Below are 19,909 nucleotides of genomic sequence, written 5' to 3'. Positions count from 1 at the left end.
ATACTGAAACTTTGCAACTGTAACATTTTGACTGGCGAGAATGACCAGTCTTCTTTTCTGTTTCGCAGTGAGCTAGTTGAAGGAAGCTGGCATTGTCGCAGAGTGAAAGCTCTGCAGAAGTGCCGCAGGTTTTTCATATGGAAATGTGAAATAATGGGGTGATTAAATAGAGCTGTATATTAAAGTACATCTGACATTAGAATTAGCATAATGTGCTCTAGCCCTAGGCTGAGTACTTTATTTGCCATCTGCGTCGGACCAAAATCCCCTGGGGAAGCGCTAAAATATTCTGAATAAACTCAGCCCGAGTTCTTATTGAGAGTAAAATACCATTTGTGGCACGTCGTATTGATTCGTCTTAATTGCGGTGCAGAAAAGAACATTCAGTTGCTGATGACTTTTGTACTCTGTGACAAGTCGGCTGGAGTTATTCTAACACTGCAGTTGGTTAACCTGAACAGACTGCCGCGTTCGGAGGAGGAGAAAACCTTATCTTCGGTACCATAAACTACTGTATCATTTCCTGGCTTTACTCCTTCCTGTCTTGATGCAGCATCTTTTTCTTTCCTTTATTTTTTTTTAATATGTATTATTCCCCTAAACCAGCAGTGAACGAACTGAGGAGGGAATAGGGCTTCATTGAATCAGTCCAAAAATTCACATTCTTACCTAGTTACTCTCCACAGTCTCCCTCCCCACATTTCCACCCTCACATCTTCTTAAAAAAATAAAAACCCAGAAACATCTGACCAGCTTTCATCTAAGAGGGTGAAAATCTGTGGAACTTGTCCTTGAGGATCCATCTCCAGAACCATTAGTTCAAGAGATTTATTATGTATATTCTGTAAAAAGCTGTGGCTTCTCCTGTGTGTAAGCCCAGAGTCTTAGTCAGTTGTAATGGTTTGATTTTTGTCAAGTCTCCACTCAAATAGGTTGCTGAATACCTTTGAAAAAGTGCTTATAACATGCATAAAAGATAAATATTTCATCTGAAGGAAAATACTTTGATGCTCCATGCAATTCTGTAACATTCATAAGGTCCAGTTTTTACCCTATAATTGCCTATCATTATACACAATTTACATATTCAAACATTCTCTACAAACCTTAGTCTAGCATGTTTTTATTACAAATTCAGATCAAGGGAATAACCTTTAACTTCAGAGACAAATGAGACAAATTTACAAGTGCATGTCTGCTGTTTTCTTGTGTTTTATAAATCCCTGCAGACCCGAACACTTTTGCTATAACGCCACTCAGAACAATATACATATATTACTACTTGTTTGTAGTGCTTCAGTAATGAGTCCCCTTTGTATTAGATAACCTATATAATTCAGCATCTAGGCCCTCCATAACGTCAATTATCTCCTCATAGCTAAATGTACATTCCATTAAAACAAGATTTACAGCCTTTATAATACTTCTTAGGATTGAACATGGAGGTTTTGTGGATTTAAAGAAGCAGAGATGGGAGTTAGCATTTGTTAAAGAAGCAATGAATTAAAACAAAAATGCTATTTCATTTACTAACTATGAATAGGCATCTAACACCCTTAAGAAACAGTTGTAGTAAAACAGGCTGAAGTACTCCTGGGGAAAAAGAAAAAAAAAAAGGGAAAATTTGTTTTCACCCTTTGGCTTTTTTATTGTTTCTTAATTTATTCTTTATTTTTCCATTATATGACATGGACAATTTCCTTTATGTATCTTCCTTTAACTTCCTATTCAGATTACTGAGAATTCTTGCTTGTAAAATGAGAAAATGTCACCTTAGAAAAGTCTGTGGGAAAAAAAAAAACAACACAAAATCCCAGCACTTGCCAGTTTTCAAACAAAACTACTTACAGGAAACCAATTTAAAGGGAAGCTGCTGGCATATTTCATATATTGTAGAAAAGACTGACATTATTTCAAATGCATTAGAATACCTTATGCAAAGAAAAGGCCTAAAAGTGTCCTTGAGCAGTACAAGTGTTTTTCATGAATGCTTTAAATGGGTTCCTGTATATTAAACCACCACCAGTGGGTAGTTCTATGGTCTTTTCATCTCATGACTGAGTACTTCTGCCCTACACCCCCAGTCCCCCCCATATTACATTCCCCATTCTCAATGATTTTTTCACTATTTTATGCAGCAGGTTTGTAAAGCATCCTCGCAATGTGCTAGTTGATGTCTTAGGTTCAGAGAAACTAACTAAAAGACACAAAACTGTTTAGATGCTAAAGGTGGAGTCAGTTGAAACTGTTGTTTCACAAAAGGCTAATTTAAAAGTTAACTCATTCACTATTGATCTTTTAATATTGATTTTCCTGCTTGCTCCTTACTTTTTGCACTTCTCTCTTTCTCTGCTTTATAAATTGCCTTTGTATTTTAGAATATAATACCAATTAGTAGAAGGTGTTCAGAGATGACAAACATGTTTTTTATCTTCCTTTTTAATAGCGCTTCTGGGTCAAAATCCCTGTGTCGTGAATTCCATTTTTGGTATGCAATTTTCTTTCTTTTTCTGCACAAAGTAAAAGCACTTCTTACACTTCTGTAGGCTGAACATTAACTTCCAGTAAGCTGCGAGCTCTTTTAAGGAATAAGAAATTTGACATGCAGAAGGAAGTTGCCCGAAATGACTATTGACATTTTATACCTAAAAATATAATATTGCCATTTTGTAATGCACTTAGAAATTAAACTGAGCTATGCATTTGGCTCATTTATGTGAATCTGGCAGTACAGATCTGAGGTATGATTAAGTCTTAACAGAAAATGGGACTATTGAACACAAGCTGCATCTTCAGCCAAAGGTCGCCTGTGTCCATTAAGAAGCAGGAAGCATCTGTTTGTGTTATGCATGGCTGTAGTCTGTCTGCAGTCTCCTTCTTTTTTCTAAGTATAAATGCCAGAGAGGACATATAAAATGCTTCTGGGGAAAGTTTAATTGGAAAAAAAAAACACCAACAAAACCACCACAACTTGGTATATTCGTGTAAGCCTAGTTAAGATCCCTGTTTGTGATAACCTGGTATAGTTTATGAAGAAAAATTCAAAGCCTGGAATGGTTGTCATCAGAGCTACTTTGAAATCATAGTACGGTAATTGAAATCAGAGTTTGGCTAAAAGTATGATTTTAAGGTATTATGAAAGGATTGACTTTAGACACACAGCATGACAGTCTGACTTCTCAACTACGTGGCTGGCAAATAATCTTTTTGTTTTTTTGACTCACATGATAAAATAGTTGATTTGACAAGAAACATATTATTACAGGAATGATAAACAGACAATCCTGCCTAATAGAAAAGGAACATTGCTGATAAGCCCAAATGGCTTCAGAAAAAAAATAGGCTCCCAAGAATGGGGCAACATTTAATCCACCAAAGACAGAGTTTGGCAGTTGGCTTTAGCATAGAAAGAATTAATAGTACATGACTAATAGTAGTGTAATCTAAATACATTTTAATATTGGTGTTAAGCAGTGTTATTGTAGACCTTTTTCAACAGGTAGGAAATGCTCTCAGGAAAATTCACACTGTTAATTAAAATCAGTGCTGGGAGTGAGAGGGTCTTGTGGGGTTTGTAGGTTCTCTTGGCATAAAGCTTCTTGCATAATATCTGTAGAGAACTTGCGCTCTCACTAGTCAAGGTAGAAACAGGACGGGGAAAGCAGTAAAACGCACAAGCAGTGTGTGGGAGAAGAACATTGCATGAAGTCGTGATTTTTCTTCAGTTTGAAGATGGCACTGGAGGAGATAGGCCATTCAAGGCAAGGTAGAAAAAGAGCACGGGGTCTAGAACGGGAGGAAACAAAGTCTGTTACTGAGAAGTAATACTTTTCGATTACTTCTTTCTTCAGACACCCTTATTTTTCCATCCATCTCTTAAAAATGTTTAATTTTTGTTTCCCTGTCACATTCCTTTCACTGACCTCATCCTGAGTTTCCCCATTTCCAGACGATGACAGGCTCAGTGACCCCTCACGCTTCGGCTCTTGCACCTAAACCTTCATCTCCTTCACTGAGATGCACTTCAGGTCAGCTGAGCTTTACAAGAGAGAATGGCTGTTTATCTGAGTGGAGAATTGGAGGTGCTTAGGTTGTGAGACTGCAGGCGTCTTGCTAAGTCATAAAATACCAACTTTAGTTGCCAGTTGATGCTAACTTTACAAACTGTTGGTGATAGTCCCTGTCACCCTTAGCAGGATGTGCTGCAAGACACTATTGAGCTCTTTCTTTAAACAAGGCAGTGTAGGGATAGATGCACTGTTAGCTCTGGGGATGTGAGAGGAGTTGACTTTTTTTACTTCTTCAGTTCACGTTGCCATCAAAACAAAATTAAAATGAAGAGAGGTAGAAAAAGAGATGGTTCCCTTGAGTCTGGTGTTTACAACTAGTGACTGGCATTGGACTGGCAGTGGTGATCTTCACCCAGGCTTGGACCCTACTTAACACTTCTGTCTTTTTTTACTGAGACTCAGTACCTCTGAAATGGAGGTAGGAGCGCTTCCAAACAATCTGGGGAGTGCAGGAAGGATAAAACTCTTGATATTAGGCGTGCTCAGCATATGTTTATTCAATCAGAAACACATGTAAGTAAATGTTCTTGCTAACTTGGACAATTTAGAGTGGTAATATGGCTTATAAAACCTTTTCAGCAGAAATACCTATGTTAGAGATATTTTTGTGTACCCGATCAAGCACTGGGTATGAACCAATTATCGTTCACACTGCAGATCCACTCTGCAGACACCTGGAAAATATTTGGCCCTTGTCTAGGTGACCTGTCAAACCACATATAACCATATATTTTCTTCATTATGAAACACTAAATCTTTCCAGTATTTAATGCCCTTCTCTTTAATGTCAGCTGGTCTTATAAGGAGACTTGTTAAACTACTGTTCTCAATTATGGCATTTTAATTTAATAATAATTCAATTAAAGGTGTGTTTTTTATGGAGCATCCACACTACCTTTTTGGCATTATTAGAGTAACCATCATAATAACAAGGAGTAATTATTTAAATGTTCATTAAAAATGAAGTGGTGGAGAAGAGAATAACAGTGGTGGAAAGATTGTAGGAACTTAGTACATGTCTGTTCCTGAGTGCTACAATAAAAAGTGTCCTTTCCTTAGAGCTTGCAAGTTTCTACTTTTCCTGAACTTCTAAAGGTGCAGTAAAGCATTATTAAGATTCTTTAACATTTTTATTGCTGATGTTGTAACTTTGTAAAGGGAACCAGAAATGTTGCCTAGGAAGTACTGCTAGAGGTATGGCAGTGGTTACGTGGACCTAACTGCAGGTCCTCACTGCAGTCCTGGCAAGGGTTTATGGGTGGGTGATTAAAAAGAGGGGGAGTTTGTTCTCTGTTACAGCTAATGGAATTATTCAAGCATGCTGAGAGGAGGATTCATAAGGCACTGGATGTCACTGTAGCCCAACAGAAAATAATGAATTCTAAACAGTTCTTATCATACACTGATTATTGTTTGATAGTATCCGGAATAACTGAGGATATTTTGAGGGAAATTTATCTCCAGGGCAAAGGTGCTCAGTGTTCAGGGTGTATATAAAGTTAAGTACCTACTGGGCAAGGAAGATCTGTGTATCACTAAATGATACAAGTCAGACTGCAGAGGACAGATAAATCGGGGGTTCAGGCTGCCCAGTGCAGTGGGATGAATGCCCACAGACCCAGGCTACTCTTGTTCTGGGCTGGGCAGACCAACCTGTCTTTTCTCACTGCCCTCCATAAGGGCAGAATCTGGGAGGCAGGATCTGAATTTAGCTTTGTTGTGTGCTGTTCATGAAAGAGAAAGAAGCTCATTATTGCTTTGACATTTTGAACAGATCATAATCTGTCATGCAGTAATGAAGGGAACACATTTTAATATTTCTGGAAAAGACCATCTTTTGTCATAATACTCAGAAAAGGCAAGAGTTTTCAACAAGTTCATAGTTTATAATTACCTGCTTAGGGAGATGATGCTGGAGAGATTTTTAATCTACCAAGTAAAAACATTAAACGATCTAATGTTGGCAGTTGAATTCAGCAAGTTGGAAAGAAGAAGTTTTTTTTAATGCTGAAAATAGTCAACCATTGCCACAGACTGCTCTGATACTTGGTGAATTCTCTCTCACTTGGCATTTCCAATTCAAGTTGGGAGATCTGTTTTTTAAGACATGAAGTGGTTCAACTGAAAATCTTTGGGCTGGATATCTGTATATGATGTGCAGACTAAATTGCTTCCTATGATTTTCATGTATATGTAGGTAAGACAAAATATAATCTCAAATTGTATGAAGAAGGATTTAAATTAGGCATTTGGGGAACCTTCCTGATAGTAAAGGAGAAAAGGAATGAGGTAAACTTTGGGAGTGTTATAAACTCTCCATCAGGGGGGCCTTTGAAGTATCTGACATAGATATCAACAGATGCATAGATATGGATGTCCTTTGGGTCAGGAATCGGGCAAGGGCAACCCTTAAGGTTTATCCCAGTCCTCTCATTCTTTAATGACACCATCCTTCCTAGCCTACAAAACAATATTTCTGAACCTCAGTAGGACCTCAGTAGGATCCAGGCCTACAAACCTGCCTCATGCCTGAGTTCCAGTGACAGTATTTGTTTGGCTTTAGAGCAACCTTAAAGCTACTGTTGACTGCCCAAGCTGTAGCCTGGATGCCGCATCTCAGTACATATACCACATCTATCAACTAATGTAAAGATAAAAAGTTATACTAGAGCCATCAGCCCTGAAAGTCATGCCTAGTTACAGAGTGTAGGGTTGAATCCATGTGCAATTCATTGAACAGTATTAATGAAGTCTTTGCTTGTGCTTAACTCTAAACACATTAATAATTTCATCACTATCCAGCACAGCACTTCAGCCTGTGCTTAAGTTTCACTGATGTTGATTACTCACATGGTCAAAGTCAAGCACATGCTGAAGTGATAAAGACTGCATGTGGCAAAGCCTATATAGCTGGTTGTCATAAAGCGGGTATTTAACCAGACTTCAGTGCAGGTGGCAAGGGATTAAGATAGCCATATATCAAAAGTAGCCTTATAACAAAGAGTTTTATAGTGTAGGTGCGCTGCATTATTAAATATAAGGATCATTATTGAGCAATACGTGGCTGTTTCTGGGCATGTTTAAAATATTTAGCAAGTTTTTGAATATAAAAATGTTCGGAGTGGATCTTCAAAGAGTTTTTGACATTGTTCTGTTCTTAAAAGTGAGCATCTATACTGCTCAGGGCAACTTCTAGGCAAGATACCATGAAGTGATAATATGAAAATGAACATTTTCTTTTTTTTTTTTTTTTTTTTAAATGGGGAGTCTAGGGAGAGTCTTTGAGGGCTGTGAAAGTTAAACAGTAGACACACAGGCATGCACACATGAACACTCGTGAAGCAGCCAGGGATTGATAGCTAGGTAGCCTGCAGTCAATTTTGCCATCAGGTTAGGGTCTCTCAGAGTTAAAGAGCATAAAAGCTGAACAAAACAAAAAGGAAGACTATTTTATGACTGCTAGCTTGTAAATCTTAGCACTAATAGGACTAATTTGCTCTCTTCAAAAGAAACTAAAAAGGAGGGGGATTTACTTTCCTCACTTGAATATTACAGAGGTGAAGTTTTGGAGGACAAAACAAAACACCTCAGTTCCATGTAACAAGTAGTAGCAAGCATCCAGCCAGCTGCCATTTTGAGGATAATTTCTTTAATCAGCCATTTCAGTTTTAGATTGGCCTTGATCCTCAGTCTGCTCAGGAATTTTTCTCCTTACGTATGTGCTGAAGTAAACGTGTTGCTGTTGTTGTCGTTGTTGTCTAATACACAGCTTTCTTCATCCTGTCAGCTCATGAGCTAAGCAAGGAGAATGCACGCACATACACACTCTCACACTTAATTTTTTTAAAGAAAAAAACCCACAACAAAAAAGAATGAAAAAGGAATACATGCTGTGACTTTAAAAATGAAAGAATCGAACAGCTGTGGGTAATAAATCGATTAATTAGAGTGGATAAAATGAAGGTGAAGGGTGCAGAGCACTCTTTAATTTGAAGATATATGACCTTGTAAGATGCTGCACTTCATTTGCTATTATATCACACTTCGGAAGGGGCTTTATTAAAATCTATTCTAGGGTGAGCTGAGGTAAAACATATTGTTAAAAAAAAGCGTTTGACAGAGTATGTTACATACTTTAGTCTGCTTCAGTGATTTCTGTCACTTTTTATACTACAGATGTTGCTGTGCAAGAAAATTAAAGGTCTAGACATTTTCATCATATTTCTGTAAGAAACAGAAATTTAAATATTTGAAGTAATAATGGGAGCATTTAGTGTTGCTTTGGCTGCAGAGCTGACATAAAACTCCCTAACTGCCTCAGTGCTGAGTAGATTTTTAAGGGATAATGTATCAGTTCCTTTCCGTGTTTGTATGTGGCTTTCATTAATGTCAATAGCAGTTAGTGGCACTTTTTCCAAGCTGAGTGCAGTTCCCAAACTTGTGTTTTTTTCCAAGAGCAGTTGTTAGAGAGTAATCAAAACAACTGGCTCTGTCCCATACAACGCAGTGTGCAGGGTCGGGGCACAGGGGCCATGTCAGAGAGGCAGAAACGCCTGGTGTGTTGTGTGCGTCTTTTCTTGGATGTAGAGAGGCAGCTTCTCTGAAATCAGGGTCTGAAGCTGCTATCCACAGCAGTAGCCCTACTAAATCAATAGGAGCTCGAGGAGCTACACCACATTTATCACCTACCTTTGTAAATAAGTCTCAATCTGATAGATGCTTTTTCCTTTACACTTTTATGGATGTACATTGGGTGATAACATTAAATAGACTGACAGGCTGATAGGTAGGCAGATAATCCTCTAGTCTCCTTGTCTAAGGTTTTGTAGGTTTTGTTATCAGTAGCCGTTCCTGCAGCTGCCAGCAGAGGGGAATTCAGTCAGCAGCAATCCTGCTTCACCTGGTGTGCTCGAGTTTAATTTTTTTTCCTTTATTTTTTTTGGACTGCTATGAGTCATTCCTCTTTACAAAGGTAGTTTTGATAATAGAGCTCTGTTCACCTTATAAGCTCATTCTCAAGCTCAAGCATTGGGCTTTTGTGAATTGCAGTCCTCTCCATCTAGAAAGGGGTTACATAGTTCAGCTTTGGATCTGTGAAGGGGCTGGGATAGGGCTTCATCTCAGTTGTGCACATACGGGTTAGGTGGGAAGCTTGGTTCAGGCTTTGAACTTTCAGGAAGTTTAGCACCTTTAGGTGCAGTGGGGCCATTGCTAGCCAAAATATGTGCTTTCATAAACAAACAAACAAGCAAGAAATTAATTTTAGATATTCTAAAATGGGTAGTTGTTTTTCAGGAAACCTCCCCCTCATTTAAAAAACAACAACAACAAAACAAATCCTGGATCATGATTTTCAAGTTGACACACGTTTATGAGTTTATCAGAGTCTTGAAGAAGCATTGAAAAAAACGAGGAGAGGGGAGAAAGTGCTTTTTCGAGATAGCACATAGTTTATATTGTGCTCAGGTCTGGAATTTTCTAGCTAGCAAAATTATGACTGTAGTATGGACTTGTCCACACCTGTCCTTTATGTAAAGCTGAATCAAGGTTAAAGGAATGCTTTCCACCTTTATGCAGTCGTTCAAAAAGGCTAGAAAGGCAAACAGAACAATGTTTTTGGCTCCAGTGAGAGTTTCTGCATTGGAGGGCAGGCTCAGGCTCAGAAATTCTTGGGACCCAGTTCAAGCACGGCCCGACGTTTGTTACTGTTAATTGCAACTATGCTGTTGGCTTTGATTACCGGATGTTTCATTTGAGTGGCTTCTTGGTGTTTTGGCAAAAAGAATGTCAAAGTGGTTTATGCAAGGGTATGTTTTCCAAGCTCCTGTTGACTTGAATAGAACTTGTGCAGCTAAATACCTATGTAGTATTTTAAAAATGGAAGTGCTGGCATGACTGAAGCATGTATAAATTAATTTTAGAAAGATCTCAGGGGACTGCTGCATGAAGTATATAAAAATATAAAATGACAGAGTGAGAATGACACTGAAGCTCCTTGCAGGTGCCTTGTAAAACCTACCACACTGCATTTTCCTTGGTTTCTGTCTGTAGTAATAAATCCCTTGAAACAAAATGTTTTTGTGGAATAAACATGTGAAAGGATGTGGATCCTTCTGCGTCATAAAGGAAGGTTTTATTTGCAAGTTAGAGGATATAAACACATATAGCATCAATGCGTATGTGTGATATTTGTCATACATGTTAAGTGAATAAGTGTGGTGAGTAAATGTGCTGTTCAACAATTTATATCAGTCAATACATTGCAATTAAGTCCTTCTTTCAGAAATGCCAAGGAGGAAATGTGTTAGCAAAATAAAGTGCATGCCAACTGTATTTAAATGTTCTCTGCTGTATTACTTTTTGAGTGTTCTTTCTCTTTTTCTTTTATAGGTAAAGATGAGCCTTCAAGCTATATTTGCACAACATGCAAGCAGCCTTTTAATAGCGCTTGGTTCTTGCTTCAGCATGCCCAGAACACACATGGATTCCGCATCTACCTGGAAACAAGCCCTTCAAGCAGTTCCCTTACTCCACGCATCACTATCCCTCCTCCTCTGGGACCGGAGACTGTTGCACAGTCCCCACTGATGAATTTCCTTGGAGACAACAACCCTTTCAATCTTTTGCGAATGACAGGACCCATCTTGCGTGAACACCCTGGCTTTGGTGAAGGTAGGCTCCCAAACACACCTCCGCTGTTCAGCCCACCACCTCGTCATCATCTGGATCCACATCGCCTTAGTGCCGAAGAAATGGGGTTAGTTGCCCAGCATCCCAGTGCCTTTGACAGAGTTATGCGTTTAAACCCCATGGCAATTGAATCCCCAGCGATGGATTTCTCCAGAAGGCTTCGAGAACTGGCAGGAAACAGTTCCACCCCTCCGCCAGTCTCACCCAGTCGCACCAACCCTATGCATCGCCTGTTGAATCCTTTTCAGCCAAGTCCTAAATCACCTTTTTTGAGCACCCCGCCACTGCCTCCCATGCCCCCCAGCAGCACTACACCTCCCCAGCCTCAGGCCAAGAGCAAGTCCTGTGAATTTTGTGGGAAAACATTCAAGTTCCAGAGTAACCTTATTGTGCACCGGCGCAGTCACACAGGAGAAAAGCCCTACAAGTGTCAGCTCTGTGACCACGCTTGCTCCCAGGCCAGCAAGCTAAAACGCCACATGAAAACGCATATGCATAAAGCTGGCTCCATGACGGGCAGGTCAGATGATGGACTGTCCACCACTAGTTCCCCTGAGCCAGGCACAAGCGAGCTCACTGGAGAGGGACTGAAATCCAGTGAGGCCGATTTCAGGAATGAGAGCGATCCTTCGCTGGGCCATGACAATGAAGAAGAGGAAGAGGAGGAGGAAGAGGAAGAGGAGCTTGAAAACGAGAGCCGGCCAGAGTCAAGCTTCAGTATGGATTCGGAGCTGAGTCGTAACAGAGAAAATGGCTCCAAGTCGCTGCCAGATGAGAAATCCCTTGTGTTGGGAAAAGTCATTGAGAATGTAAGTCTAGGTACCATCCAGCAATATAATGACATGATAGCTGAAAAACAGAAGAGGAGTAGCTTCATGAAAAGGTCTTCTGACCAGCGAGACTTGTGTCCTCGAGACCTCTGTCAGAGAGATCCAGCTGATGAAGACTCAGTGGTAGGAGAGCTAGACCGCACTGAGGAAGGGACAGTCAATGGAAGAAACTTTGGCCCAGGTGAACCCTTCCCAAACTTGTTTCCCCGCAAGCCAACACCTATCACAAGCCCTAGTTTAAACAATTCCTCTAAAAGAATAAAGGTAGAGAAAGATTTGGACTTGCCACCAGCAACAATAATACCTTCTGAAAACGTTTACTCCCAGTGGCTGGTAGGGTATGCAGCATCACGGCATTTCATGAAGGATCCATTCCTTGGATTCACAGACTCCCGACAATCCCCCTTCGCAACCTCCTCCGAACACTCATCGGAGAACGGAAGCCTGCGTTTCTCCACCCCACCAGGGGACATGCTGGACGGGGGGCTCTCAGGGCGCAGCGGCACGGCAAGCGGAGGCAGCACCCCCCACATCAGTGGTCCCGGCCCTGGTCGACCCAGTTCGAAGGAAGGGCGCAGGAGCGATACATGTGAGTACTGTGGCAAGGTCTTTAAGAACTGCAGCAATTTGACGGTGCACCGTCGGAGCCACACTGGAGAGCGGCCTTACAAATGTGAGCTGTGCAACTATGCATGTGCCCAGAGCAGTAAGCTGACGCGCCATATGAAAACGCATGGCCAGATAGGGAAGGAGGTCTACCGCTGCGACATTTGCCAGATGCCCTTCAGTGTTTACAGCACCCTGGAGAAACACATGAAAAAGTGGCATGGAGAACATTTGCTGACAAATGACGTCAAAATTGAGCAGGCAGAAAGAAGCTAAGGGCCCTCCCCATCCCCCGCTAGGTTAAATTTCAGGGGTCTAGGTAACATTTTATTTGTACAGTTTAACTATTGCCAACTGAGAAAAGATGACCTAACTTGCCTCCGTAAACATAACTTAGCATAAATACGGTAGGTGCCAGACTTTGGCACTTAAATATAACCTGTGTCTGCAAAGTTCTATTAAACCCGAGGGTTGATTAAGGCAGTAAAAATTGTGGAGCCTTTTAACTGTGCAATAATTTCTGTATTTATTGGGTTTTTGTAATTTTTTGGCATGTGCAGGTACTTTTTTTTATTCTTTCTGTTTAAATTTCTTTAAAAATTTTGTTGGGTATCCCTTTTTAATTTTACCCAGTCGTAGCCTGAGATTACTTGCATTGTAGAGGAGAAACATATCTTTTAAATTCTAATTTTTGGGCCGCTGCTTTGTTGAAATTTAAGCTAAGCATGTGTAATTTCTTGTGAAGAAGCCAGCATTTGAACAGAAATACTCTTTTTTTTTTCTTATTTTTCTCCTCTCCCCCCCCCCCCCCCCCCTTCCTCTTCATAAATAACCTTAAAGATTAGGGATTACAAAATTGTACAGCGGATAACAATCTTAAAATTAGCACTTTCTTTTGGAATTGGATCAAATATGCAGCGCTGACAATGTCGCTGACGATAGAGGCCTTTTCTAGATAGATTTAATCACTAAAGTTGTTGCAACGGATAAAGCATAGGTGCAGAAGGCAGCTACATACAAAATCCAGAAACATTCTTAATTGTGTGTTACTATCAGATGGTCTCTTCTTGCTCTTAAAAGTGATGGCAATATAATGGTGCCATTTCATCACCTTTTGGGTTTCTTTCCCACTGTCTTCCCTTCCTGCTACTCTTCCCACAGACAGTAAAAGTATCCCAAGTATCATATATTTTCAAACCTTGGAGGAGCCAAATACCGTCTTTTTTCTTTTAAATGACAAAATCATAAATTTGTGTTCAGGACATCTACTTTAGTCCATATTTGCTGTAGTTAAAATAATTACTAAAGGATGGGAGAGTGAATTTTGCAATGAAAAGCCTCAACTCATAGGCATTTGGTTTATGAATAGAAATATTAGAACTATCTTATATGATGTGCAATGATGTTATTATAAAGAAGGGAAAAATAAATTCTAGTTGCTTTAGCTGTCTTGGCAAGATTCAGCTCCTACTGAAGTCGGTAAGAGTTTTCTCCTTGACTTAATTAGGACTAGAATTGCATTCAGATAAAAGCATTACAACAGAAAAAAGTAAAGAAAAACACACCTGCTCTACTTTCAAATTCCAAATTTTTTAAAGCCTTTTACGACTAATACTAGCCAACAGTGGACAATTATGGTTAGATATTTTAATTATGTTGACCCGCACTTTAAAGCTTTTGTTTGTGGTTAAGAGCAAAATGGCTTCTCAACAAGAAATTACATCGTATTCTTCTATTTGGCCCAAAGGTGGGTTAAACTGTAAGGGAACAACTGAGATTAAGTGTCAGTATTGCTAAGCATGGCATTCACAATACTGGCACTATAAAGAAAAAATAAATTGAAATAATTTATTGGACAGTTTTTGTACTGCCATTCAATTTGATGTGAGTGCCTTGAAAACTGATCTTCCTATTTGAGTCTCTTGAGACAAATGCAAAATGTTTTTGTGAAATGGAAAGACTTTAAAAAAAAAAAGTAAAACAAGAAAAGTACATTCTTTAGAAAAAAGAGCCACATTTACTTAAAAAAAAAATAAATTACTGGTTGAAGATAGTGGACATGAAAATGCCATAAGACCCAATCAAATGAAGATGTATACCCAGCACAACTTCGGACATCCATTAGCTGAATTATTCTCAGCCTTTTTTTTTTCAGGACAACGCTGCTTAGGAAATGGAATGGAAATGAGTTACTGCTGAATTAAAACGCAAATGACACAAATTACAAGTTGTTAACATTGAATGAGAAAAAACAATTCAGGAACAACGGCTAATTTTTTTTTAAAGTTAAATTTAGTGCACTCTGTCTTAAAATACGTTTACAGTATTGAATACATACAAGGGTAAAAAAGAAATTGTGTGTATGTGTGTTTGAGCAATCTCTTTTTTTTCGAAGTTTGCTTAATAGATTATTAAAAAAATGCCATAATGGCCATGTGTATATTGTTTTCTTTTGGTGACGGGGTTTTAGTATATATTATATATATTAAAATTTCTTGATTACTGTAAAAGTGGACCAGTATTTGTAATAATGGAGAATGCCTGGGCATTTTACAAAACCAGAAAGAAAAAAAAAAACTTCTTTTTTCCTTGAAAATGTTGCAGTAAAATTTAAATGGTGGGTCTATAAATTTGTTCTTGTCACTGTAACTGTAAAGTCTTGAGTTTTAGTAAATTTTTTTCTGCCTTGGGTGTTGAATTTTTATTTCAAAAAATGTATAGAATCTTGTATTTGGGGATTAAAAGGTGATTGCTACACCCTGTAGAAAAAGTATGTAGAAAAAAGTGCTTAATATTGTTATTGCTTTGCAGAAAAAAAAAATCACGTTTCTGACCTGTACCTATTTTTCTCTTTTTTTCTTCCCTTCCCCCCTTTTATTCCCCTTCTGGAATGGATATTGATATTGGTTGATTCATATGATGTAGGCACTTGCTGTATTTTTACTGAAGCTTGTAATTTTTTAACTGTACGCTTGTCCTTTTAAAGGGATTTAATGTACCTTTTTGTTAGTGAATTTGGAAATAAAAATAAAAACAAACAAACAGGCTGCCATAATATATTTTTTTAATTTGGCAGGATAAAATATTGCAAAAACAAAAAAAAAAAATTTGTATGTGAAGTCCTTATTGTACAGGAAAAAAAAGGGGGTTGTTTGACGACCTTTGAGTAAAAGAAACAAAACAAAATAATTAAGTGCTTTTTTATTTTTAATTTTATGTTCTTGTTGTTCACGAATAATTTTAGTTGTATATATTTTTTTTGTCAGAAATGGCCTACAAAAAAGTGCTGTTCCCACAGGGCTCTAAATAACTTCAAAGTTGCCTGGACCCCTTGCATCAAGGTTTTACAGGTATGGTGAACCAGGCTGGATGGTTATTGCCTATTTGTGTGAAATGAAATTCCATTCCCATACAGGTGTCTGGGGTGACATCCCACAGCTTCCCCACTGATTTGAGAGAGAGGAGATTTTTCCCCCCTGCCCTTCCAAACAAGATGTCCAACACATCTTCCCTCTCCTGGCCAACCCACACTCACTGCTGCCCACACCCTGCCACTGCCCTCTGGAAGAAAGTTGTTTTATAGCAAAAAGTGAGAGCTGTTGCATCCACTTTGAGAGAAAATGGTAAAATGCTCTGCTGTTAGTATAGCTGTAACCGGGTTGAAGTAAAATTAGTCCAGGCACAGCCCTCCTCTTCCCTGTCAGAACAGGACCTACTCCGTGTACAGGTCTTGCCAGTCCATGTTATTAGCTGCTTTGCTGCTGTTCACTCCTTATTGTACATTCCATAAATTTCTGAATGTTTGAGGGACTGGGATGAAATCCTGTGCCTTTTGATTTCTCTCTTCTTTGCAGTTCTTTCTCTCTCTCTCTCTCTCCTGCTCTCTTCCCTTTTGGGTCGAGGGGAAGACAGGTGGCAGAAGAGGCAGTGATGCTCTAGTGAAGGGGAGAAGGAGAAAATGCTCACCGCTCTTGCAGGAAGTGACGGTAAAACAAAACAAAAACAATGACAAAAAATATTGCCATACCATGCAAGATTTTTCTTCTGCTTTAATCTTTGCAGAACTGTTGAAGCAATTGGAGAAGGATGGGTGTAACAGCAGGGAGAATTTGGTCCAGCTACCTAACAGATAGATATATGTCTTCCTGGTTTGAGCAACATACCCTTAAGACTTCTGGACAAATTCTGGGTCTCAATTGAACTGATATAAATCAGGAATTATTCATCACTCTTAGTCCAGCATAGCTGAGGCTGGAATGTGGTCCCTTAAAGGTATATTTTAACTTTTTGGTGAAAATTCAGATCTCTGGCATTCATATAAACCCAGTCATGTCACAGAACTCAGCAGAATCCCTTGGACATGCATCAGTGTAATAAAGATCAGAAGTTAACTGCATATTTTCAGGCCACAATTAGTTGATTTAAGAAAGAATTTAATCTTTCATTTTAGTGTAAGTTGCTTAGGAGCTCCAGTCTCTTCCTGTTGTTTTCAATTACCCAGGATGGCTAACACCAGCAGTTATCTACTTTTGTGACTTAGATCACTAAAACTAATAAGTCGTCACCCAAAAGCACAAGGGTTGTGTTTCTGCAGACTGTAGTGATAATGAAATGGCCCTCCTTTTTTTCTTGCTTAGAAGAACTATAGTTTACTAGGCCATAAGCACAATATAACATAGACGTAAATAGCTAGAATGCTGCCATAGTTATTTTCAAAATTTAAATGGGTTTAATTATTATTTTAAGGTTGAATTTCTTGCTTTCATTGTGTCTCGTCCTGTTGCCTTTGAAGTCCAGAGCAAAACTCCAGTCAACTGTCTTGGCAACAGAACAGGTCCAAAAACCTGGTTTTAGAAATAAAAAAAAAACCAGTTTTTAAGGAAAGGGTCAAAAAATCAGCATTTCATCCCAGTCCTATGTAAAAGACAGTCCAAGGTTTTGTTTATCACAGGAAAACTCATTTTTATGGTGCTCTTTGTATTTTAGAACTGCAAAGCAAAGTAACATTGATTTAAGTTGTTTGCATTTGTACCGGCAAGGCAAAATATTTTTATTACCTTTTTCTATTACTTATTGTATGAGCTTTTGTTGTTTACTTGGAGGTTTTGTCTTTTACTACAAGTTTGGAACTATTTATTATTGCTTGGTATTTGTGCTCTGTTTAAAAAACGAGCACTTTTTTTTTTATTATGGATAAAATGTTGAGATGGCTGGAGGTCATTTCAATATGGCTTAGTGAAATATTTATTGTTCCTTTTATTCTCTGTACAAGATTTTTGGCCTCTTTTTTTCCCTTATTGTCACAATGTTGAGTTCAGCATGTGTCTACCATTTCATTTGTACGCTCGTTCAAAACGTTTGTTCCAGTTTCAAGTTATAAAAATAAATTGGACATTTGACTTGATCTCCAAATCTTGTCTTTCCTGTTTTTTTTTGAAATTGAAGGGTGGGAAGGGGAGAATAGAGAGGAGTGAGGAGCTGAAGCTTCTTCAGTACAGATAATAGAGCTCATGCTGTATTTTCTGTCAGTTCTCACAGGAGTCAGTCAGGAGAGAATTCTCGTTTGGGGAGGACATATGAACACCTGCGTGATGCTAAGCAGATGCTCAAGTCCTGCTTACATCCCTTGGACTTAAATAATAATGTAAAGTCTTTCCTGAGTAGGGCTCTTGAGAAAAAATGGTAGAATAATGCTTGAGACAGTCAAACTTCTCATATGAAATGATGTTACGTTTGGGACAACTAGCGCAATTTTCTGAAGACAGTGAGAAGTTTTGCTTTTGTGTTTCTTTCCATCCCCATAAACTTAACTGTGTGCTGTGTGCACCTAAGTTTGTTAATGTGTTTTGCTTCTAGGATGCCAGCCTAAATAGGGAGAACACTTACCTATTTAACTGGGAACTGAATTTGGTTATTATTATTTGGTATTATTATGTGACAAGCACCAAAAGGCAACTGCAGCTTAAACATTTGCTCCTCCTCCTCAGCTAGGGACAATGGCATGCAGAGTTAAAGGCAGAATTTTGCACAATTTGCAGTTTGAGGATAACAGCTGACAACTACAGGCAGTTCATTATCCTGATGCTCTTTATCAAGCCAGCCTGTTAGCAAATGCATGGAAATCTTAAATGAGAGTATTGTTATTGAAAGCATTATTGGAAAGCTCAGGAAAGATCTGGAGTGTTGGAGACCAGATTCTGTTTTCCTGGAGGCCCTGGTCCAACAAAACATGTAACAGGCTTGTGATTCAAAGCAGGTGGGTAATTGAAATTCATTTCAAAGGAACTGCTTGTGGACTTTAAAGTATTTGGCTCAACTCAGAAGTCAGGAGGGGAAGCTAAGTGGTTTGTGCTACAGAAGAGCTCTTACAGATGGTCCCTTCCTGATCTCAGGCTCCCTGAATCTACAATCTAAATTTAGCTATGTTTAAGTGCTTTGAAAAGTTCCACTCATGAAAAACTGGTGAAAATGAAATCAGAACCCAACGCTGACAATTACATTGGTCAATAGTTCACGCTGTAATTCCCAAACTGCCACACTTGTTTTGAATACCTTCTGCAGTGAGCTGTAAAAGCTGTTACATTTTACTTCTAAATTTTGTACAGTTTGCATTTGAAGGGGGTGCTTTTGACACCCCATAAACATGACTTCTCTCTAGTGGATCTTTACACTGCTCTGTCATTTTTTCAGCTTTAAAGGCATTGCAGGCCTTGCTGATGTGGTGGTGGAAGATTTAGCAGCAGTAGCTGCTGCTGTGCATCCTGGCCTGTGGCCATGAGGGTTTGGAAGCACAAGGGCACTTCCCGTTCACTGCTCTGCTAGGGTAGGTGTAGTTAGGTGTTTGCCCATCAAGGAGAAGCATGGATCCCCTGGAAGCAGTAATGCCTTAACTCATCACTATTGGATCTGCTAGCACTTGTCTGTCAGAGCCCTGATTACTCACATAAGTTGGCATGAGGGAAAAAGCAGGATTAGGCCCTTTTGACAGAGTAAATGTGAGAAATCACACAAACAAAGCTGCAAACAACTAAATACAAATGAGTTTCTCAGCCACGTCTTCTGTCTGGATGCTCCTGTTTTGCACACGCTTCTGTAACAGAAGAACTATTGTAATCAGTAAAGGAAAAAGGTTCAGAAAAATCTTTGCTAAATCCAAATGAAACTAATGAAGTTCAAACTTTGATATGAAAGAAGAGGTATTTTAAGTCAGCATTGTAATTATTATAATGAAGAAATGTGTTATAAAGGTGATTTAATTTCTGAAGGGCCTCATTCCTCACACTGATTCTACAACATACTTCTTCAGATTCAACAGATTTACTCTGGGTTTACATAAGTATTCTGTGGATTCAATCTAGCTTAATGGTTTTACATACAGAAAAAAAATAAATAAATTATAAGAACACATAACAGAATAGCACTGGCCATTGAACTCTAACTCCATAACTGAGATGTTTCCTCCAGAAAGTGTAGTTAGCAAGTTACATTTACCCTATCAAAGGACAGAAAGATGCCATGTGATCTGTACATCCAATTACAACAGCTTGAAAACTGAGCAATCAAAATGAAAAGATTGTGGACAGACCAATAATTATACATGAAAATCATTCAGGAAATAATTTTGAATAATAAATATATTTGAGAAAATTGTGATCTATATTTGCAGATAGCTTGTAAGCAAAAACGAGGCAACATTTGCCTAATAGTTGATTT

The 19,909-nt window shown here is 38.8% G+C and overlaps 1 protein-coding gene across 4 annotated transcripts in view; it reads left to right on the top strand.

Annotated features, from left to right (window-relative positions):
* Positions 1-12,983, top strand: part of BCL11B (BCL11 transcription factor B) — a 91,936-nt gene extending 78,953 nt beyond the window's left edge. For all 4 annotated transcript variants that reach the window (XM_061463957.1, XM_061463958.1, XM_061463959.1 and 1 more), the window contains one exon: positions 10,461-12,983. In XM_061463957.1, coding sequence (XP_061319941.1) covers positions 10,461-12,472 — 2,012 coding nt within the window. In that variant the 3' untranslated portion in view covers positions 12,473-12,983. The remainder of the gene's footprint in view (positions 1-10,460) is intronic.
* Positions 12,984-19,909: the final 6,926 nt, after the last annotated feature.

Source organism: Pezoporus flaviventris, unplaced genomic scaffold (assembly GCF_033815535.1).
Source record: "Pezoporus flaviventris isolate CSIRO_AGI_PZ_B2104156 unplaced genomic scaffold, CSIRO_AGI_Pfla_v1 ptg000036l, whole genome shotgun sequence".
In the NCBI taxonomy this organism is placed as follows: domain Eukaryota; kingdom Metazoa; phylum Chordata; class Aves; order Psittaciformes; family Psittacidae; genus Pezoporus; species Pezoporus flaviventris.
The sequence above is the reverse complement of the archived record's forward strand: the minus strand, read 5'-3'. Positions and strand labels throughout refer to the sequence as shown.